We start from the raw sequence: 23804 nt of genomic DNA on the forward strand, positions 1-23804 counted from the left end.
GAAATAATATAAATTATACTAATTTGTCTACTAGATGTCTTTGTGCATTTAGAAAAAAAAGTAAGATCACTTGCCCCCATGGCTAAATGTCCATGGGTTACTTTTTTCTCCAAGATTAATAGGAACACAGGTTAGTAGCTGTCACAGTTTGGCCCCAGGGTAAAAAAAATTCTGGAATTATTTTTTTTAGGCCATGTTCACACTTTGCGGTTTTTACCGCGGATCCGCGGCGATTTTGATGCTGCGGGTCCGCAGCAGTTTCCATAGCGTTTCCATTTACATGTAAACCCTATGGAAACCGCAAACCGCTGTGCACATGCTGCGGGAAAAACCGCGCAGAAACGCAGCGGTTTACAACCCGTAAGCATGTCACTTCTTTGTGCAGAATCGCTGCGATTCTGCACCCATAGGAATGCATTGAACAGCTTACTTCCCGCATGGGGCTGTGCCCACGTCGCGGGAAGTAAGCGGATAATGTGCAGATGGTACCCGGGGTGGAGGAGAGGAGACTCTCCTCCAGGCCCTGGGAACCATATTTGGGGTAAAAAAAAGAATAAAAATAAAAAATGATGCTATACTCACCTCTCAGCGCTGCACGCGGCCGGCCGGTCAGAGTTGCTGTACGAACAGGACCTGCGGTGACGTCGCGGTCACATGACTGTGACGTCACGAAGGGTCCTTCTCGCACATCATCTTTGGAACCAGACCGCCGGGTGCAGCGCCGAGGAGATCCGGACATCAGAGGGTGAGTATAACCAATTTTTATTATTTTTAACATTACTATTGATGCTGCATATTGCTGCATATGCAGCATCAATAGTACAGGAGTAATCCCGCAGCGGAAATCGCAAAACAAACCGCGATAAATCTGCAGGGATCACCGCAGCGGTTTTGCCCTGCAGATTTATCAAATCCGCTGCGGGAGAACCCGCAGAGGTCACCCGCAAAGTGTGAACATGGCCTTACTTTAATTTCTAAATACATTTGTGTGGAGCTTCTGTGGCAGACATCACACATGCATGAAAACTAAATCTGGACAGACTGATGATCATGATACATTGATTCCAAATAATAACTCTCTTCTATTTCTTTTCCAGAAATGTATAACTGATGAATGCTTCTTTTTTGAACGACTTGAATCAAATAACTACAACACGTACCGCTCCCGCAAATACAGCGATTGGTACGTGGCGCTAAAGAGAACTGGGCAGTACAAAAATGGATCGCAGACTTCACCAGGACAAAAGGCTATCCTATTTCTACCCATGTCTGCAAAGAGCTGATCTTACCCGAAGGCAAAGAAGAACAAAATTATCATATTGTAAATATATATATTAAATGTGATCATAAAGGAATTACACTTGTATGACAGTGGTTAAAAATGAAAATTATATGTAAGCCTTCTAAAATATATGGTAATGGCACATTGTAAGTGAGAAAAACTTGTGTATAAATGTAAGACGCAAATGTTGTCCTTGTAGAGGTATTTTCTGTTCCTGAAGAGTTAGTTATAAATGGATGTGTGTTTTACTGTGAAACTTGCCACAGATCATCCCTGAGTTTCATAGCTAGCTGGCAATTCTTTGTGGTACAGGGAATAAGAGAGTCCAGAATAAACGGCTGGTAATGTCCTCATAGTAAGGTCAATGTTGGGAAACCCCTCCTTGTATCCAAAAAGTAGCAATTTGGCAATTCTGCTGGTGATAGGAGTGGTGTGGCTGGTGTAAGCAAGTTCCTTCAGGTCCATCCATTCACACCTCAAGCACTCCTGAGGGCAGAAATTAATATTGTAAGACACTGGCTTCAGACGACATATTATATACATATCGGACTTTCCGAAGGCACCAGGGTGTTTGTGTTGCTGCCTTATGCTCAAGAGGGACTGGAACTCTGACTCAATGCCAGTCTCTTCAAGGACTTCCCGAACGGCAGTAGCTCCTGCAGTGCGAGACAAAATGAAAACATACACTGGGATTAGTGCAGAAGTGGTATTCCATATGTCCGCAGCGGAGAGAGCAGATGAAGCTTCGCTCTATATATTCAGCTGATATGTTGAGTTTCTACGACTGCATTCTTTAGATTTGGAAGCCAATCTCTTTATTTTTTGTGTTATGAGTGCCTTTTGTCACCATTTTACAATTTGCATATGTATTTTTGTATAAAAAAAAAATTACAGTTTTGAAACCCAGAGCCGCAATGATAATTCTGCCGACTTCAGAAATGAAAAATGTCCCTACATTCTGTACTACAGAAGCTCGGCAGTGTGAAAGAAGCCTTGGTCACAGAAAATGTCAAGAAATCACATACACTTGAATGAATATTCAATCCCCCAATGATCTTGTGGTTCCCCACTGTTTTTGTTTCCATGCCAGCATCTACAGTATCAGTACTGTGTAGTGATAGCTGAAGCCAATCATTAGCCGTAGAGGCCAAATGTTGTATTTACCAGCAACTTCGCTACGACTAGTGATTGGCTGCAGTGGTCACATGACAGTATGGTATAAGTCACGACTGGCATGTAAACAAAAATATAAGATGGACCACAGAAACATGGGAGATTCAACAGGTAATTTGATATCTGCTCTAATTTCTTACATTTTCTTTGACCAGATTTTTTTTTAAACTAGTGAACAACTCGTTTAAAAGCTAATTATAATTTACACAGGCTGCTATTTTCTGTCCGTCTCTGGGGTGCAGGTCCACCAACATCCTCTGATCACTCAAAAATCAGCTGTGAAGATCACAGTTCCTGCAGGAGTGCGCACTCGGAGCGATGTACGGGCTTCAGCAGAATAACCTATGGTCCATACACCACTCTCACAAAGCGGAGTACTGACTCAAAGAGTTTGTATTGAGCCCATACACGTACTCTCACTGTCGCTGCAGATTTAAAAGTTATGTTTTGAGCCAGCAATGGGGGTCTCAGGACACAGACTCCTACCCATCAAAATTACACAGGATGGATCTTTGTACTTTTGGACAAAGTCTCTGAGTTCAACAAGATGAACAGCAATCATAACATCTTCCCTAAAAGGCTTCAAAAAGATAGCTAAATTCTGAAAAATTTGCATTCTTTCTATCCATATTGTTGGTGAATGTACTTGTGAAGGGACTGGAAAGGCCAAGTGCTACTTGACATATAGAAAACAGCATTATCTACTGTATATCTATACTGCTGTATAGAACGGATATAAACAGGCCCTTGAAAGAGGACCATTCACCAAATTTTGCTTGTTGAACTGGACACACAATATAATAGGAGCTGCAGAGCATAATAAAACTTTTTGTTTATTCTGCTTCTCTGTTGCGGAGGTATTAACAATCAAAAAATTTGGCCACTAAGGAGTTAATTTTTGTTAAATCCAAGTAGGTGTTATCAGATAGTTTTCACTGGGGCTTGTACTTCCCTCTGTATGATACTGACCAATCATAAGCAGCGGGAAAACACAAAGGAAAGAAGGACATATCCCATTCAATAGCTTAGTGTTGCCGCCTACTTATGATTGGTCAGTGTCATACAGGAGGAAGAAGTACACACCCCCAATAATACAGAAGAGCGCAATCCCTCCCTCTTACAAAAGGCCAGATACTTTAATTGGTAAAATAATAACAAAGAGGAACGTTTTAGGCTACTTTCACACTTGCATTTTCTGGTGTCCGTCGTCGTGCAGTGAAATGATGTATCGACGGACGTCATGAAAATAGTGAAAAACGTGTGCGACGGATCCAGTGAAATGACGGATGCATCGTTTGTGTTGGAGAGAGAGAGAGAGAGAGAGCGCTTCCGGGCATGCTCAGAGGGGAAAAACTGGATCCGTTGCTGGATTCCTGTGTGTGACGGTCAGCGACGGATCCTGCGCCCATAGGCCCCCATTGTAGCTGACGACGTGCAGCGCAGGATGCGTCGCTGACCGATTTTTCGATGTGCACAAAAAAAGTTCCTATGAACGTTTTCTCTGCACGACAGACCGCTATTTTACGATGGATCCAGTGCACGACGAATGAAATGGATGGCCATCCGTCACAATCCGTCGCTAATACAAGTCTATGGTTTTTTTTCAGGATCCTGCATTCACAAAAACGACGGATTGTGACGGATTCAAAAAAACGCAAGTGTGAAAGTAGCCTTACTCTGCTGTGCAACCACTATTAGATTGTAACAAATTATATAAAGGAGGGCACCACAGTATAACTAGGGGGATACTCCCAAGGTCAATGCCGAAAATTAGAACATAATACAAAGAGAGAAAAAGCTGCAGACCAAACACTGGGGATCACCACACTGATATATAGTAATAATAATTTTATTGAATACAAAAACCAACAAACTTGTTTAAGAACAATTAAAAGTCCAACAACATTGACATAATTAAACCCAGACAGCTTACAATAAAGCCAGAGACAACCCCTCCCAAGGCGAATGCAAAGTCATAAACACAACAATAGTGCCATCATTACACTATTAGATTTTATGTCCAGTTCAACATAAAACATTTGGTGAAAGGTCCTCTTTAAAAGGGGATATCCAAGACTTTTTATTTTTTCTTACTATTGACATAAGAATTAACAGGTATGTAGTTGCTAATTACCTGCCTGTTGTGCCCATCACAGTGATCACAGACTGATCCTATCAGCGATTCCACAGCTTCCGCTGGTGTCACATCACAAGAGCAGCCTGGAAGAGGAAGAGCTGCTCTGCTAACATGGGGCAGCTGACTCGCTGACAGTAACAGTCAATGACCATTCTGAGCTAGCGCTGGGTAGAACAGAGAAGTAGTTGCCTCTGTTAGTAACTACCTGCCTGTTAGCTTTTAGGAAAAGAAAAGAAAATAGTCTTGGAAAACCCTTTTAAATAGATTTTTCTTATATACAAAGAGACAAAATTGGATACTAACCGATATCTTCACCTGGATCAGACAATCCTCCCGGAAATTTCCAAGCATTTACAGTCTGGAATGTTTAATGAGAAATGTAAAATGTCATCTTGTCTGTAGGTTAGGTTACTTAAAGCATTTACATTTCTCATGAAAAGAACAACAGAAAGGATGTGCAGACAGTAAGCCGGAGTAATGAGGAAGCAAACTGTTTTTCCTTTATTCCTCCATAAACATGCACTTACAAGTACTGTATGAGAAGGGCAAGGGTTTGTAAGGGTCCCCTCAAGTCAATATGATCAATATTGTAAGGAGGTGTCCTCTGTATACATGAACATCCATTCCCTTCTATATTCCAGTCCTTCCAGTATCACTGACATAAAAGCATGGCAGTATGTGAAAAATATTTAGAATTCAGAGTCCTCAGTGGTTGATACCCTTTAATGGCTAACTGAAAACATGGTGACAAATTGCAAGCTTTCGAGGCTACTCAGGTCTCTTCATCAGGCATAGACCTGTGTAGTCTCGAAAGCTTGCAATTTGTTAGCATCTTTTCAGTTAGCCATTACAACTACTGAGGACTCTCACATCTAAATATTTTCCTATCCACTGGCTAACACGGTACCAAGATATATCTCTCCTGTGGCAGTATGTGGAAATTCAAATACCCAGTGCTACCAGGAGTCCATGTGCCAGCCAGAGACGACGACCTCCGGCAGGTTAGTAATAAATCAGTATATAGTGGGATGGGGATGTAAAAGGGATTGCTATTTGCCAATTGCCACTGTTCACAAAGCTAAATATAAGATACATGACACCAAGTGGGATCAAATCTGCTAAACATCATGGCCACATAACTAATAAGCTACACGTTGTTATTGTGCAGAAGCGTTCTCATGTACAGAGTTGGAGATACTACTAACATTACTTAGCTATTTATTCAGCCATTGTACAAATATTGTATTTTAGACTCATACCGCAGTTACACTGCTTTGGGATCCGGATGCCTACATTATTTCTACTTCTTCTGAATATGCATTAAGAAAAATGAAAGAGACATGTAACCAAGATGAACTATTCTGGGGTTCAGGAAAGGAGGGTGACAAGTTATGGTCATCACTGGGCTTTCTTAGGAGATCGAAGGAACAAATGGCTGAATAGAACTTGATATTTTGTTGGTGATTATTTTTTAGAAGTAAACTTTTTTGTTGCCGGCTACTGGTATGATCAGAAGAAATCTTGCCAACTACAGAGTGCAACATCAGTATCAAAAACATATTTATATTCACGCACTACATAGCCAAATCCATAATCTGCATTAAAGTGCAGAAATATAAGGCTTTGATCATTCTAGGGCCATGGCTTCCAGCATTCAGATATTCAAAAAATATCAGAAAGCTCGATGTAAACATAGCAATTTATAGCCTATAGTGAGCCTTTACTAAAGTCTTAAAAGTTTATTTAGATGGGCATCAAAAACCCCGCATACACAATAGACTAATGTCAACTGAACCCGCCGATATCTACAGGTTCAGCTGACAGTTGCATCTTTGGGGGTCCCTGAAATGATGCTGGGGGAGGTAAAGATCCAGCATGTTTGATTTTAGACTGCTGATCTATTTGTCTTCTAGAGATGGGGTCTAAGTGGTAACGTTTCTCCTTGTGGAGAGGGACAAGCCGAGCCTGGCATGTCAATGTGAGGAGACTTTTATGCCATGCATGCTCTTCTGGGAAATTAAATATGCAAATTGTCTCTTCAGAGAGAAAGAGCACTCAAATTGAGATTCTGGTTTGGATTGTATCCAAAGTCATATTGCAGGCCTCGCTAAAGAGTCGATTTTGACTTTTAGGATCACTACTTCCAAAATGTGGCACTAGAGTTCTAGTCCTCTTTCTCTCTGAAGAGACAATTTGCATATTTTATAGTCCTACAGAGATAACACACCGCCAGAGCTGTCTGGCAGCTGCTTATTCATAAAGAGAACCTACGACTAAAGTCTATTGGGGCTTAACTGCACATAACGAGGGCTGATCAACTATTTACCAAGCCGGTTAGTTCTTGTTTAAGGCCCATTCACACAGGCGGCTACAAACTGTATAGAAACAAAACTATTGTTCTGTCCCAATACAGCATACATAATGTAAGCAGCACACTCCCTGTTTACATGTATTGCCGACAACGAAGATTTAACACAGAAATGATCCAATAACCTGACGAATCAGGGTCTCATTCATTAGTTGGCTGTTTGCACAAGCCATTGATCTGAAGCGACTGATCTTAAAACCCCCAACATTTGTCATCCGAGCAGAGTTGGACACCCAAAACATATTAGATGATCAGCCTCTCCCACTGAAATAGTAAAACTGAGACAGTGTGCATCCATTGTGTATGGGCACTGACAATTACAGAACAATGCTGCTAAAGTATAGATTTATATTAATATAGCAATAAAAGATGGATGCGACTTCTGCCAACACCCACTAAGCCTTATTTGCTCTTTTGGGTTGCGGAAAAGTTGCTAGTGATGTATTTTGTGACAATTTGACATAAGTGTCTAAGTACCATGAGCAACCTGTTTCAATCTGTTATCCTGCACAGTTCATTGAAGACAGAAGTGTTTCCAGTAAACAGGGGTGAAGCAGATTTTTCTAAAAGTACACTGAGGTGGAGAACCTCCTTTATTATAATATGGTAAGGAACCTCCTTTATAATATGGTAAACATTTATAGGCTGCTGTGGAAGGGATGACTGTGCCTTGTAAAAGCTTTTATTTAATCATGAATATATTTAACATACATGACTGTTTTATTCTATATGTAATACAAAAGTTGACATGTAGTTTTTGTTCTTTGTGCACAGATCCGGTGGTGTCACCTTTTAATCTAATCTATTAAATAAATACTAAATACAATGAGCTACACAGCCATTTGTAATTATGTGATTTCGCGCTTATGTCTATGGTACTAAAAATGATTGGAAATCGGCTCCATTAATGGGAAACCTGTTCCATTAATTGACTGTCACTGTTCCACCCCTCAGTGTGTCTGGGATACAGTTATTGACAGCTCGGCATTCCAATCTGGTATAGGGGTGTGCTGAAGCTGTCAGTACTTTGATTGACAACTTGGCCATCTAATCTTGTACAGGGGCGTGCTGAGATGTCAGTGTGTTGATTGACAGCTCGACTATTCAATCTGAGACTGTGAGGCATCGGCTGTCTCCAAGTGTTCATTATTCCAGGTAATTGCCATGCTATATAACGGAGTTGTGTCTCCCAGAACTCTGCCAGACGTACATTCAGCCTGTGAAGTTTCTGCTTTCCTTTGCCTTAAGTTCTGTATGCTTGATCTGTTGCCTGACCTTGGACTTTGTTCTGACCATCCGCCTGTTTAACCCCTTCAGCTCTGCTACGTTATCCTCCCGGTACTCTGACCTCGGAACGTTACCTGACTACGCTTTTGTCTCTTCCTTCTGTTTATGACGTACTCTCCTGGCTTCTGACCTTGGACTCCTTGAACATTCTGACTCACGGCTTGGCCTTGAGAAGTGACTAGCCTCACATAGAGCACTTAAATTTTCAAGTTTCCAAATACTTCTAAGTGGAAAAGGTTTCAATTATGTGAACCCAGAAAAGTGGAGCCACACAAACAAAGTTGCAATATTTTTCAGAATATAAATGATTTTTCATAATCATCCTCATTTGTAAACCGGTTTAACTGCTTATTATGCTGTGGCCAAATCTTATCTACAGCCAGATTTAGAAGTTGTCCATTGCTCGCAATCACCCTGGGACTTATCAGCCTTTGGCCAACATTATTGCTCATATTTTTGCAGAAAGTAAACTTGGTAACTGACTGATCTAATTCAACTTAATGGACTTGGACAGATAGAGCGGAGGAGGAGAAGAAAGAAGACGTCTGATGAGACACGATATATGAATGTTGTAGCCTGGTGTGTCACCACTTATTCTGGAGAAGAAGGGGTGTATGTTAAGAACAACTAAGGAGCATCATACAGAACTTCAAATTAATAATGGAAATGTCTGCTGGTATATGAAAGTAAGTGGGGTGGAATATTGGGTTGTAGTGACAAACTGAAAACCCCATTAAAAAAAGTGTAAGGACACTTTAAAACATTTCATTCCAACACTGTAAAGTACAGGATGATCGCTTCCAATCTTATTGCGACTCCAATTTAGTTTTCAAGACAAAGTTCTTTTCATTTTCTGCCAAGTATATTCCTCATCAGGAAAAATGGCCAGAGCAAGGGCTGGGGCCCTGCTAAAGGATTATGCAGTGCACACATTACACAAATAAAATGCTATTTTCTGCCGGGATGCCTGGTCCGTTCGAGCCTGCCTTGTATTGTGTTAATGATGTACAAGATGGGAAAAACATGGTGTTAATTACCGAAGATAATACTATATTTAGGATTTTCTTTTGTCTTTTAATTATTTACCCAAACGGAAAAAGAAAAGCAACAGTTTCCAGAACATCATAGTAGAAACAATACAAAAAAAAGTTTTAGGCTAGGTTCACATCGTGTTAGTTAAACGGATGCGCTAACGCTGATGCACAAAATCTCTTTTCTTCTACGAATGGGACGCATGGTACCATTGCGTTGGCGTGCATTAGGAATAGAGGTCTATGCACAGCGAACGTGTCCGTTCGCTGTGCGTTAGACCTAACGTACCCCAAAACGCGGTAGACCACGTTCGAGGGTACGTCACAAAGTAACGCATCATTGCTAACGCATGTCGATTTTGACATGTGTTAGGATTAGTGATGAGCGAGTGTACTCGTTGCTCGGGTTTTCTCGAGCACGCTCGGGTGACCTCCAAGTATTTATGACTGCTCGGAGATTTAGTTTTCATCACGGCAGCTGAATGATTTACAGCTACTAGCCTGGTTGAATACATGCGGGGATTCCCTAGCAACCAGGCAACCCCCACATGTACTTATGCTGGCTAACAGATGTAAATCATTTAGCTGATGCATTGAAAACTAAATCTCCGAGCAGTCATAAATACTCGGAGGTCACCCGAGCGTGCTCAGGAAAACCCGAGCAAGGAGTACACTCGCTCATCACTAGTTAAGATGCGTTACGATTATGGATGGCAATGGGTGCGTTAACGGATCCGTTACATAGCGTTAGTGCCGCTTAGTAACAGATCCGTTAAACGGATGCCACTAACGCAATGTGAACCTAGCCTTAAACAGCTTCATTACCAGGTCAAATCCAAATAATATAGTATAATACTATATAAAAAAATATTCAATTGACTAAACAGAACGTTTTCATAACAGACCGGTACTAAATAGCTCAACTGGAAACAATATCATTCAATATTTGTTATAGCACTAAAAATCAGCTGAAAAAGTACTGTTTCCTACCATAGTCTCCGGCAAACCTTTTTATTATTGTAAATTTTTATTTAATTTTATCAATCAACATAGAGCGCAAAGGGACATTATCAGAACCTCAATATATAGCATATTACTAGTAAAATGAGGATAAATGCAGGGCAAATGGTAACACTTCCCAAAAGCCAAGAACATCCGTGGCACTGGAACCACATTCACAGTGCTAGGGAGTAACTTCAACAATCAGAGAGGGAGCCAACATCTAGTCATGAATATCAGATCTTTCAGAATCTCTCTAGAATGTCCCTTAAGGAATATGAGATTTTCTTCAGGGTCATAGAATCATTTACAGAGGAAGAGCTTTAATCTTTGAAAGACATCGAAAAACTGGAGCACATTCAGGGAAGAGCTACCAGAATGGTGACCGGTCTGCAAAGTATGTCCTACGAGGAACGGTTAAAGGATCTGGGAATGTATAGCTTGCAAAAATGAAAGCTAAGATGGGCCTTAATAGGGGCCTACAAATATGTGAAGGATGTCACAGTGTAGAGGGATCATCCTTATTCTCATTTGCACAAGAAAACACGAGACGTAATGGAATAAAACTTACAGGGAGAAGATGCAGATGAGATATTAACAAAAAACTTTTTGACAGTGAGGGTGATCAATGACTGGAACAGGCAGCCATGAGAGGTGGCGAGTTCTCCTTCAATGGAAGTCTTCAAACAGAAGCTGGACAGACATCTGTCTGAGATGGTTTAGTGAATCCTGCATTGTGCAGGGGGTTGGACCAGATGACCCAGGAGGTCCCTTCTAACTCTAACATTCTATGATTCTATGAAAGGGACACATTTTTCTGCAAGAGTAAAGCAAGGTGACCACCATGGGCTCAAAACCAAATGGGAATTGCTAAAGGGGTTGTCGGGTCACAGCAATGTGCAATACTCTGGTGTAGTGGAATTCAGGACATGGAGAAAGTGATAAATACACAGCACGTCATGAGTGAATCAAGAAAAACACTGGTACATTGATCATGTAATCCATGGAGGAATTGAGAGGGTGGAGCTTTAAAGAATGATGGGTAATTGAAAAGTTATATACATTTCTATATTGGGAATAGTAGTGGATATTTTAGGGCTGGAAATTCCCTTTAAATGGTGGACCAGCATATGGCTATGTGCACACAATGTCTTAAAAAAAGGGCCTGCCTGAAAAAACACTAAACAAACTCTAAAAAGAATGAATATAGGAATTTCTATGTAAAAAATGCTCGCTGTTCATATATTCAGCCTTCTAAGCAACTTTTAATCGCTTTAGACTTCCAAAGATGTCAAAGGGTTAAAAGAAGTGGTGTAACAATTCTTAAGGCGGCTTCCTACTTGCAAAAAAAATTGGCAGCAGAGATCTCCATGAAAAGTGGCTGAAAAATTGCTGCAAATGATTCTCCAGGTAACAAACAAACAGCATTTCCTGAAGTATCTGCTATTTGAAAAACTCAGTGGGTACGCACACGTCTAAGAGACGCCATGTGCACATACCCTAAAAAAAGTGTGACTGCTGTTTAAAGAACAAAACAGCGCCACACTTGTTAACAGGTTGTGTGTGGTATTGCAGCTCGGCCCCATTTATGGTAATGGAGCTGAGTTGCCATAATCGACATGAACAGATGTGGCTGTTTGTGGAGGAAAGAAGCAGTGTTTTTTTCAATAACCGCTTTAAGACAAATTAAAGACCTTTCCATAATACCAACCTCGCAGAGACATCTGGAGCACACAAGTGTGGATACGTTACTTGTAAAACAGCTGCTCTTAAGTGTTTGTGGACTTGTCGTGAATGATGAACAACCATTGTGGAACATGCCCTTTTTATAGGCTGACATTGCCAAGGAGGGGTGGGGGTGGCAGCCTAGAACTGCTGGTGACAAAGGTTTGCTCTTTCCTTACGACACATGCATTGCCCATTATGCCAACCATCTACAAACTGGCTACTTCATATCTATGAAAACAAGCTAGGGATTTGTAGCTAACAGCCCGATATAGATATAAAGTAGCGGGTATAGCCATAATTGGGATTATGTTAAAAATAATTTTTATTGAAATATTCTAAAATTACATATATCCAAAGTGCAAAAATAGTGCCATGAACAATACACACATGAATGCAAGTGGTGAGGTAGCAGGTGCCTATATGCACAATGACAGAGACCTAAAGGGCCATCCAAGCTGTGCTGGGCCTATAGTACACATTTCTGATGGAGGTCGGCCAGTCGCCTTCAATGTGCAGATCAGTGCTGTATCCTTCCAACATCCATGAATCAGTTTGTGCACAAACAAACGCAGGTTCGACATCACTTCTAGACGTTTCCATGTATTACACGTGTATTGGGATCAGACAACAGAGACCGCATCCATCAATCACTGTGAAAAGGTAAGAAGAGCCATCCCTGATTCATAGTGCCAGGTACACACCATGAATTAGGCGCATACACAATGGCACAACCTTCACCTCCAGTGTATGAAGGTTGCAGTCACAACCTATTATGGTACATCTTTGAAATATATCACCCAATACAACATGCAGCATATACACTGTGTTCCAAATTATTATGCAAATTGGATTTAAGTGTCATAAAGATTTAATTGTTTTGTTTTTCAAATAAACTCGTGGATGGTATTGTGTCTCAGGGCTCAATGTATCACTGAAATCAATCTTAAACACATGGGATAATTAGTTTTCCAGGTGATTCTAATTAAAGGAAAACTACTTAAAAATGATGTTCCACATTATTAAGCAGGTCACAGTTTTCAAGTAACATGGGAAAGAAAAAGGATATCTCTGCTGCTGAAAAGCATCAAATAGTGCAATGCCTTGGTGAAGGGATGAAAACATTAGAAATTTTCCAAAAACATAAGCGTGATCATCGTACTGTTAAGAGATTTGTGGCTGTATCTGAGCACAAATGTGTTTGTGCTGATAAAGGCATAATGAGGAAAATTTCTGCCAGGCAAGTTCATCGGATTAAGAGAGCAGCTGCTAAAAAGCCATTACAAAGCAGCAAACAGATATTTGAAGCTGCTGGTGCCTCTGGAGTCCCTCGAACCTCAAGGTGTAGGCTCCTTCAAAGGCTTGCTGTGGTGCATAAACCTACTATTCGGCCACCCTTAAACAGTGTTCACAAGCAGAAATGGTTGTATTGGGCCCACACATACATGAAGACTAATTTCCAAACAGTCTTGTTTACTGATAAGTGTTGAGCAACCCTGGATGGTCCAGATGGATGGAGTAGTGGATGGTTGGTGGATGGCTACCATGTCCCAACAAGGCTGCAACGTCAGCGAGGAGGTGGAGGAGTCATGTTTTGAGCCAGAATCAAGGGAAACAGCTAGTAAGGCCCTTTAAGGTTCCTGAAGGTGTGAAAATGACCTCGGCAAAGTATATAGAGTTTCTGACTGACAACTTTCTTCTATGGTCTAAAAAGCAGAAACGTGCCTTCAAGAGCAAAATCATCTTCATGCTGACAATGCCCCATCTCATGCTGCAAAGAATACCTCTGAGTCATTGGCTGCTATGGGCATAAAAGGAGATAAACTCATGGTGTGGCCACCATCTTCCCCTGACCTCAACCCTATAGAGAACCTTTAGAGGATCATCAAGCAAAAGATCTATGAGGGTGGGAGGCAGTTCACATCCAAACAGCAGCTCTGGGAGGCTATTCCAACTTCATGCAAAGAAATACAAGCAGAAACTCTCCAAAAACTCACAAGTTCAATGGATGCAAGAATTGTGAAGGTGACATCAAAGAAGGGGTCCTATGTTAACATGTAACTTGGCCTGTTGGGATGTTTTGGCGTTAAATAGCTTTTTTGTTCAGTGAATGTGACCTCCTAATGCTGCAAATTCCACAAATGAGCATTTTCAGTTTTTTAAAACATATCAAATGTTTAGAAATTCTACTGTGCATAATAATTTGGAACAGTGCATTTTGAGTTTTTATTCATTTTAGAGATTATACTGTTATCATTGGGAGGTTTCTTCAATAAAATTAGATGTATAATCTAACGGGTGATGACTTTTATTAGACTGACTGTCATTTGCACCGACCATTTAGGAAAATCTGATAAAAATGTAATTTGCATAATAATTTGGAACATAGTGTAGATGCGAAGACAATCTGTAATATATATGTACCGAAGACAGTGATGGTTCTATTTAATCATCTCTCTCACGGTCTATCTGTTCTCATATGGACATCAAAACCGAAATATGACCGTTTTGTAGGTTTAAAAGAGGACTGATCTCACCCAATCAGCCAGAGATTTTTGTGGGGACCATACACAGGTAACGCTGTCCATAGTGGGAAGGGGATATCGTCCTCCTGCAATCTCCCGATGCATTTCCTCTATTGATTGATTCACCAGCAGGTCCATTGCCCGTGGTCATGTGCTTCTTAAGGTCTATATATGAGGATTATATTGTACCAAACAGTGCGTACTACATTGTGATATGCACACTTATACACTGTAGTGACGAGATTTTCACTTTATAACGTCCACGCTTTCCGTAGAAGTTTTCTGGCACATAATCTTGCTTATTACTTACATGCGGCTGTGCTCTGCTGTCCTAGCCATATGTGTCGGGGATGGTGCTCGCTGTGCAGGGAGTGCGGTGGCACTGATCTCTCCGAGCTTGGGCAGGTCTTGAACGTAATGTGTTCCGCAGCATCACTGACGGCACCTGGTGATGACGTGTGCGGGTCATTGACGTCATCGGGGCTTTCCCTGTGACCCACCGCGTCTATACTAAATCCATTGTATAACACATCTTTATAGTGATACCATGATTCCCCCACATCCTCCGAGTGACTATAAAGGTTACATAAGCACTATGCACTTTTCATAAATTAACATCCCCCCCAGTCAGTGATGTACATGCTTGTTTCTACCTGACCATTGCTTTACAAGACTCTGTAACTGATCTACATGTTTGTTATGTGTGTACATGCCTATTGAGAGATTAATAAAAGATTGTTTCCTATACATTTTTTGGACATTTACTCATTGTCTTTAGTCTCTAATCCAGTTTTGGAGTGTCCTGTGATTCATTAGGTCCCTTATATAGGCACAGGGTCCTGTTATACAGCTCTGGCAAAAATAAAGAGACCACTGCAAAATGTTCAGTTTGTCTGATTTTTCTCTTCATAGGTGTAACTTGTTCTTTTATTCTATAAACTTCTGACAACCTGTCTCTGAAGTTCCAAGCAATAAATGTTGTATTTTTTTTGTTTCTGACAAAGAAAAATGGTCAAAATTTTAAAAAAAACCCTCAGTGCTTTCAGACCTCAAATAATGCAAAGAAAACAAGTGCATAATCATTTAGAAGCAACAATACTAATGTTCAGAGGTCAGAAATGAATATTTTGTGGAATAACCATGATTTTTAATCCCAGCTTTCATGCGTCTTGGCATGCTTTCCACCAGTCTTTCACACTGCTCCTGGTGCAAACATGTCAGCAGTTCTTCTTTGTTTGATGGCTTGTGACTATCCATCATCCTCCTGATTACATTCCAGAGGTTTTCAGTGGGGTTCAGGTCTGGAGATTGGGCTGCCCACGACAGGGTTTTGATGTGGTGGTCTCTTAATTTTTACCAGAGCTATATATAGTTACCGGTATATACTGATATGGTTTCTGTTCTGGTGATAACATTTCTTAAACATTGATCTGCACATTGAATACGACTGGCCGACCGCGATCAGAAATGTGTGCTATAGGCCCAGCACAGCTTGGATGGCCCTTTTGAGTCCATAGGTCTCTGTTGTGCATATAGGCACCTGCTACCTCACTGCTTCCATTCATGTTTGCATTTTTCACTGCACTATTTTTGCACTATGAATATATGTAATTTTGGAATATTTCAATAAAAGTTATTTTTCAACATAATCCCAATTTTTTGCTATACTTTATACCTAGCATATAGAGACATCTTTAAGGAGAACCTGAAAGGGGTTGTCCAATACAAGGACAACCCCTTCTTGATCTAAATTTTTAGGGTAGATAAAATAAAAAAACCTATACTCACCTCCTGCAGTGCCATCCAAGCGGCGTCGGCACTCGTGGTCCTGGTTGCATGACATCTGAGCCCAGCACCAAATCAGCACTGGCGTTACTGTCCCCGCTTTAGGATGTTTTGAACATGAAGAGGAAGTCCGGGCTGCAGCTGATCTCTGACTTCCTCTTCATGGTCCAAACGTCCGAAGGTGAGGACAGGGACTAACCAGGTGACACAGGGGGTTCTGATTATGTGTGAACCTGATGGAGCTTTCACATCGTAAGTCTATGGAGCGTCGGTCGAAGAAGCACTGCTGTAGAAAGGTGTCCGATTGTGAGCCTCAAAAGTAAGAATCGCTGACGTGACCAAGATGAGGAACGGAATGATGCTGGTGACCAAGGAAGACGGCGATCGGCAAGTACTTTAATGCATCTACACTACATGATATTCATATTTAGAGAGGTTTGGGGAGAAACATTTGTGCAGCAGTACTCCTTTCATTCTAAAGACATCCGCTCTTCGCTGTTGCAGCAAAGCTTCCTGAAGCGTCCCGGTGTAATCAGGATATTGGTTTTCAAATTGAAAGATAATGACGTGTGTCCCTGACACATTGCAAAGACAGTGAAAGATGATGGCCCACGCCTGAACCCCAGTGTCACGGTTTACAGCAGCACTGAGGTCAGAGGGCACTACAGGGAGGGTTTTTTCAGATAACTAATTTGAAAGATTATTAATTAGTAAAAGAAGCTGAAAATGGTTCTGGTAGTCTCAAGTCCTTAAACGGCTAAAAAAAGTGTCACTTTTCAATTTATCTCTAAAACCGAGGGATTTTTAATCTTATTGCTTACTGCGCGTTGTCTAAGTTACCGGCCTCTGCAGGGGTAAAGCTGCCACTGCATCATCACAGAAAGCCCATCGGGCCAGCAATGTGACTATGCCAATGGTCCAAACTGTCAGTCAAACAGAAGTGGCCCGCCCCCGAGGATCCAGGAAGTTGCGCAGCCCGCTCCTGAAGACAAGATGAGACAACCCATTTCAGAAAAAGACACACAGCTTTTCATTAAGAAGTTCCATACCTTATTTTTGTCCTGTACAACCAGTACTTTCCCAGAGATTTCATCCAAAACAGCTCCTGGAAAAGATGACTGATTACATTAGGTACTGCTGCCGAGTACTGCAAGCAACAATAATAGAACATATTCAGCCTTACAAATTCACATTTACTTAATCTAGAGTTCTAGAGTCAAACCTTGAGAAAAGGGTGAAAGATTAGGGTCTATCCACAAGCTGCAGTAAAGTCATCCCCCCCCCAAAAAAAAAATACAGCAATAAAAAAGAGCAATTAGTGCAATATTTAAAAAGTAGAGAAACGAGCATCTGATATGTGAAATGGAGACTAAAGAAGCAGCAGAAGATCAGTGAGCAGTATTGGCAGTGCCATAATAGTGAGCCTGCTGATTCTGTATGATCGGCGTTATACCAGGAGTATAAAACTACACTACAGTATCAGAGAGCTGCATGAGTGAGTAGAGCCATCGCAAAATCTAGGACACTGCATCTGCTATCACATTGCTAATAATAGAAGCACGAGCACTTTACTAAATCTATGCCGATTTCATCACTGAATGATCAATTCTAGTGCAATGTATTTTTAATGAGTGTGATGTTTTTTGTTGTTTACTAGTATAAGAATAAAAAGTTACGTTTTACTTTAGGGTCTTTATAAGGGGTCTTTTTTTGCCTTTGGTAATTAGCGTTAACTTTTTTTTTCATGCAAGCGCTTTCATGGCACATACGGCAAATAGACAATACAAATGTGTGAATGCAGCCTGGTATGACACACGTTCAGCAGAGAACTCATATTTTAGCTTCACAATAAAAAAAAGAGCACTAAAGAATTCAGAACTTAGAACATGTAGCAACATGTTTACCAGTCATTTTTTGGGTTGTCACCCTCTGCTGGGAAAAAAACAAAACAAGACAATTTGCACTATACTTGGAATGAGCCCTAATTATGATCTTGGACCTAAGTCTAAAAATAAAAAAAGAAAGAAGGCTTAAAGAGGAACTCCCGTTAGGTGTTTTATTCATTAAATGTGTGTATATAGTACGTTGTGCTCCGCTTCGCCGTGATGTCACCACAATTGTGACTATCAGGCTCACTATAGGCTGGAGGCAGAAGTCGCTTTTACAATGAAAGTTTATGTAGCCTCGGTCTGACACTCCATAGTCTTACATTGGGTCATACAGAAGGCAGTGTGACCCCGAGAGTCTGCTGAGAAGAGACATAAGGGAGAGAGCAGCGGTAGGTGAGAACAGAATACACTCACTACATTACCTGCATTTATACACACATTTCATGGGACTGCTTCAGTAAATGTCATCATCATCACAGACGGGGATTCTTTACTGTAAGAGCAGTGAGACTATGGAACTCTCTGCTGTATGATGTAATGAGTGATCCACTAAACAAGTGTAAGGAGGCCTGGATGCTTCTATAATATTACAGGTTCTGGGCATTAGATAATGTGATGATGCGTTCATCCAGGGAACTAGTCTGATTGCCGTACGTGGAGTCAGGAAGGATTGTTCCCCCCTATGGAGCTACAAGTATCTGATACACTGCGATATTAATCCATGATGGCGTAGTGGGTTACTAACGGATCTCTGGAATTGCAAACAAAGGTTTCTGTACAAATATTTCTGTAATAAAATAAGTTTTGTTTTTCTTCTGTATCAAATACTTATTTCATGCAATAAAGTGTAATTTAATTATAGAAAAATCATACAATGTGATTTTCTGCTTTTTAGATTGTCTCTCTCTCTCACAGTTGAAGTGTACCTGCGATAAAAATTACAGACCTCTGCATCCTTTGTAAGTGGGAAAACTGGCACATTCGGCAGTGTATCAAGTGTAAAAACGATGAAACTAAGATTGACAAGGTGCAAAAGTGCAGATTTAGTGGCCAAAAAATAAAAACAAAGCAATGGCAAAACCAGTCATTTTGCTGCGATTTCAAGAAGTGTGGCAATAAAAGCTGATTGAACAATGGCACTCGAACAATGCCTCATATCAGGTTGTGTCATTTCAAAGTGGTTGTCCAGGACTTGTCAGATGTACGCAGTGTTTGGCGTCAGCTTCGCACACTGGGTAGTAGCCATTCCCAAGTGATGCAGCTCAGCTCCCATTAATGTGAATAGGGTCTAAGCTGCCGTATCACACAACTTCCTCTACACAGTGTATGGAAATGGGCTTTCCCAGCTCTGCACATGGTTTCCTTTTAGCTGCTGCAAGCCCCCACCAATCTGATATTGATGACTTGTCTTATGGGATAGCCCAGCAACAGATAAGTGCTGGCCAACACCTTTAAATCTATATAGCCTATTCTCATGGGTAATATGCCGTGATCAGCGCCGGTTTTAGACAAAGTGTGACTTTGAGCAACATTGAAAGTTATACCCAACTGCTAGGATATTGTACCATCACACAGAAACACTCAAGGTGCATTTACACAAGGTGATGTCAGACTGATAGACAAGCACCAAACGCCTATATACTCTCTCTACGTAAGTCTTTTTCCGGTTTCTTTACCCGGTCTGACAACATAAGGTGAGGACAATGCAACTACTAATATGTCCGTCCTGTCCACATATAGTACGTTTTCGGCAGCATATCTCCTGTTTACATGGGCGATGTGTTGCTGATAATGATGATTTTGATGGCAGCACAGATGATCCAATCACCTGACAAACTAGTGTTTAACTCATTTCCTGCAAATGCCCGTCTATGGTGCCAGCATTGTTAGATGTGGGGGCTATAAGTCCTCACTCGCAATCTATATAAAGTGTGGGAAAAGCTAAAAACAGGGTGAACCCAGGTAAAACTGTGCAAGTTGTAAAGACCGAAGAGGGGAAAACTCGACAGGTTCACACCATCCACGAAAAAGAAAAACAAAAATGGAGCTAGCAAGAGTGATTCTTCACATCCAGAAACCTCAAAATGGCCACTGTTCCTATTGTGTGGTGACGCACACCCAACCACCAGAGTGTAGAGGACAATGGCAGATGCTAGAATAGAGTTGCTGGACACAACAGACCAGAGGGAAGACCTAACAACATTCCAGGCTCTCCTTCTCTTCAGTTCCTCCAGATGGTGAAGGACCATTGGTCTGGTGACCATGATTTTACTAGAGATCCTTCTAGCCTTGGAAACTCGAATGGATCGTCATTATCAGTGTGGTTACTGGTATGTGAAGGCAGGTGGCCCACCAAATCTCCACCTGGATAATGTGTTATAGAAGGTCCTCTTGTGATGGGGACCCCAGACAATTGCCCAGTTTTCCACCTCTAATGTCGACCTTGTTTGAGTCTCGGTATGTCACTATTATACTAAACATATAACATGTGATTTTCATGAATCTTTGTTTTTACCATTTACCGTGCACATGGGTTTACCATGACTTTTCTGGGCAGCTTTTATGGGGAAACATGTAAAATACATTCATTTCATTTGTATAAACCTAAACTGTATTGTAAAACATGGTAAAGCTACGTGTGGTTTTAATGTGTTTTGGAGCGTGGTAAAAAAAAAACAAAAAAAAAAACATCTTTTACAAACCGCTCTGTATAACAGATGGTGGATATCATCATGGCGGATCTCTTCATCAGGACTACATAGGTAAACACTAAATCAATGGCCCACTCTGTATCTTCAGTTGCAGTTACTTTTTAACAATGAAATGGAAAATAAGACATTTAACTAACCTGCAACCCCGACTTGGTGTGTGGCGTACTCTGGCAGCTTGCTTGGACCATCCCTTAACCAGAGTGTCAATGTGGAGGTGTCATTTTGAGCATGATGAAAGGTAAATCCTTCTGCGGCAGCGGAGGCTATCAGACCGCTCAGTGTGATGGGGACATGCATCCACACTGCAATCCTGCCTTCTTCTCTCCATCCCTCAATGGCTCCTAAGTGGGAAACATGCCACTGGGTTATTTCTCTTCTTATGGGGCATCTTAAGGGACATAAATATCTAAAGTGGAAACAAGCAGCAAAAGTTACTGCTACCTACTGAACTTATCAAGACTTTTGCATTAAGTTTTTGAGCATCCAAAGGGTGCAAGGTTTGCTTTGCATAACTTTTGCACAAAATTATCAATATCACTAACTCTTCACCGTTCTCTGCATTTTTTAAAATATGGTTGGAAAAGTGGACAAGCTACGAAAATAGGCCTAGGATGTCATACATTTGTATTTTTTTTAAAGTCCCAATTCTCATTGTACTAGGTGAGTAGCGTAATAAGTGGAATAAAGGTTTTAAAAGTTTGTGTAGAATTAGAAAACAATGCTGATTTCTACTCACAACAGCACATATCTGTAGGGTTAAATAGTTGCATATCACTGGTGTAAACAGTGGCGACTTCTTCCCCTTTTTTTGTTGTCCTCGTCAGTTTTACCATTCTTAAAAAAAAAAACATTCACTGGAGTGGCTAGAAATTCTGTGGCAAATTTACAGGCCACAGTTCTGGTACACTTGCCTCACATGTATCAAGTGTTTTAGACACTTTTAACAAATGAGGTTCATTACCTGATGTTCTTGACAACAAGCCATGGCTTAGATAAAGTTGGCGTGGCTTAAAGGTATGGCAAAATTTTGGTACAAAAAATTGGTCTGAAGGTACATCCAACAAAAAGTGATGTAAATAGAGTTGGTGCAACAGGTTCGTGGACCCGTTAGTAATCTGTGCCCACTGGACGGGAGCCCCGAGAACCTCCTCTTACCTGACGGTCGTGGCTCCTCTTTTGATTACATCATTGCGATGTGTCGGACGGGGGGTGCCAAGGGCCCTCCAGTAACATCGGCTCCAGGGCCACACTTTTCAGCTACTTGCAAATATGACTTTACCTTCATTCAGAAATTTCTATAGCAATAAATTGGGTTGATTGTTAAATGAATAAGACTCTGCCTGTGTCTGTACATAGTGAATCAAGAGAATTGTGCCAAGTACTGCTCATATAAGAGGATGATGGCTCACTCCTGTACAGGGGCCCACCGGAGGATTCTCCTGCGGGCCAGTCCTGATAATCAAAAGAAGAGCCGCAGCTGCCATCAGGTAGTAGATGGGAGTCAGGGCTCCCGTCTAGCGGACACAGGTTACTGACCAGACTGATGGACTGGGTCGTGTGAATCAATAAAGTCATCAGACAAATAGATGATCCAGAACGAGCCACTGCGATAAATCTGGGGCCTGTGCAGACTGCCGGGTAGAGGTCTCCATGGTCTTTGTGTCTGGCAGAATTAGTGCATTTGCAGGATATGTTTAATCTCTATGTTACAGCCATGGAAGCCTCAGGTAAATAATTAACCCCTCAGCACGGCCTCTTGTTTTTCTAGCACACTTCCGGAGACGATGAGCTTTTCCTGGTGTCGTTCTTGTCCTTATTTTGCTGCGATTTTCTGCTACCTGCCAGAAAGCGAGAGGCGGCTGCAGCTACTAACCAGTTTGCCCTTTCTAGAATGAACTGGAGTTTTACACTTCAATGATGCACATTTGTCTTCATTACAGTATTAATAATGTAACTGTTTCTACCATCATTTTTGGGAACTGTGGCAACGCAGCACCTCAAACATCTAGCCAAACGTTGTGGCCGCTCCGGCAATTTTTCCATTTTCTGATAAATCTGGCCCAATATTTCCTGATGCCCCTTTTTGTTTCTCAGATCTGATGCGTTTCCCAGCCTCACGTGTGTCCGGGCCTCCAGCCGCAGAGTGCAGCAACATGTAGCCGATGAGTAAACTGCTCTCCAGGCTTCTCATGGGCACCGCAGGCAATAAAAAGAAAGGACACCCAGTGCCCCGGAGAAATCTCTCCATCTCATAATGGATGGCTATGGCGGACCACACGGCTGGAATAATGGGGTCTTTAGCCATCAGCGTGGGGTCTGCCACTTCTGCGCCATCAGATCGGCTGCTCTCTGCGACATGGTGTGAACAGTGCCCTGACCACCATACGGCCACACTGACTGGGCATGGGTACTGATGGCACAGTGAGGACTGGCAGACACTTGCCCTGTAACCAGCTCCTGAAGGCAGCCTCGTCCCTGCGCTGTCCAGGCTGCAGTCGCACAGTTACTCCTCCAAACTTGTCCACCGTGCCCATGGGCCAAATGTCCGACCCCGAGGAGATAGAGCGACCCCACACCCCTGAGTACCGGGATCCGGCACCCCAAACCCGGCGAGCCCGCAGCCACAACATTCCCACCTAGACTATGAGTTATGCCACTAAGCCGCCATGTTTACTACTGGCAGCAGAGTGCTGCCCTTACAGCCTCGGTGAAGCAGCGCTCTCGAACACGGGCGGAAACATGACTCGTACCGTTCACATGTTGTAGACGTGCACTGAGGCTCCCCGCTTCTATATGACCCCTATGTAAAGACCGAAAACTACCTAAACCAAAACTAAAGATGGCGGAACATGCTTCACAGACGTCATTCACAACGAGCCAATCAACTGCCTG

General features: G+C 41.7%; 2 protein-coding genes across 5 annotated transcripts in view; one reads left to right on the forward strand and one right to left on the reverse strand.

Annotated features, from left to right (window-relative positions):
- Positions 1-1283, forward strand: part of FGF2 (fibroblast growth factor 2) — a 136478-nt gene extending 135195 nt beyond the window's left edge. The window contains exon 3 of the mRNA XM_077279089.1: positions 1098-1283. Within this exon, the coding sequence (XP_077135204.1) occupies positions 1098-1283 (186 nt within the window). The remainder of the gene's footprint in view (positions 1-1097) is intronic.
- A 34-nt stretch (positions 1284-1317) lies between these two features.
- Positions 1318-23762, reverse strand: NUDT6 (nudix hydrolase 6). Of its 4 annotated transcripts, none has more exons than XM_077279086.1 (5): positions 23663-23762; positions 21050-21253; positions 17362-17417; positions 4896-4950; positions 1318-1938 (listed from the first exon to the last, which is right to left on the reverse strand). In XM_077279086.1, exons 2-5 carry the CDS (start codon positions 21207-21209, stop codon positions 1550-1552), a joined length of 660 nt encoding a protein of 219 aa, XP_077135201.1. In that variant the 5' UTR covers positions 21210-21253; positions 23663-23762; the 3' UTR covers positions 1318-1549. The 4 variants fall into 4 exon arrangements, with proteins under 4 accessions (XP_077135201.1, XP_077135200.1, XP_077135202.1 ...); XM_077279085.1 differs by lacking the exon at positions 23663-23762 and adding an exon at positions 23356-23575; XM_077279087.1 differs by lacking the exon at positions 23663-23762 and adding an exon at positions 22068-23247.
- Between the last annotated feature and the right edge of the window lie 42 nt (positions 23763-23804).

This window comes from Ranitomeya variabilis, chromosome 1 (assembly GCF_051348905.1).
Source record: "Ranitomeya variabilis isolate aRanVar5 chromosome 1, aRanVar5.hap1, whole genome shotgun sequence".
Classification (NCBI taxonomy): domain Eukaryota; kingdom Metazoa; phylum Chordata; class Amphibia; order Anura; family Dendrobatidae; genus Ranitomeya; species Ranitomeya variabilis.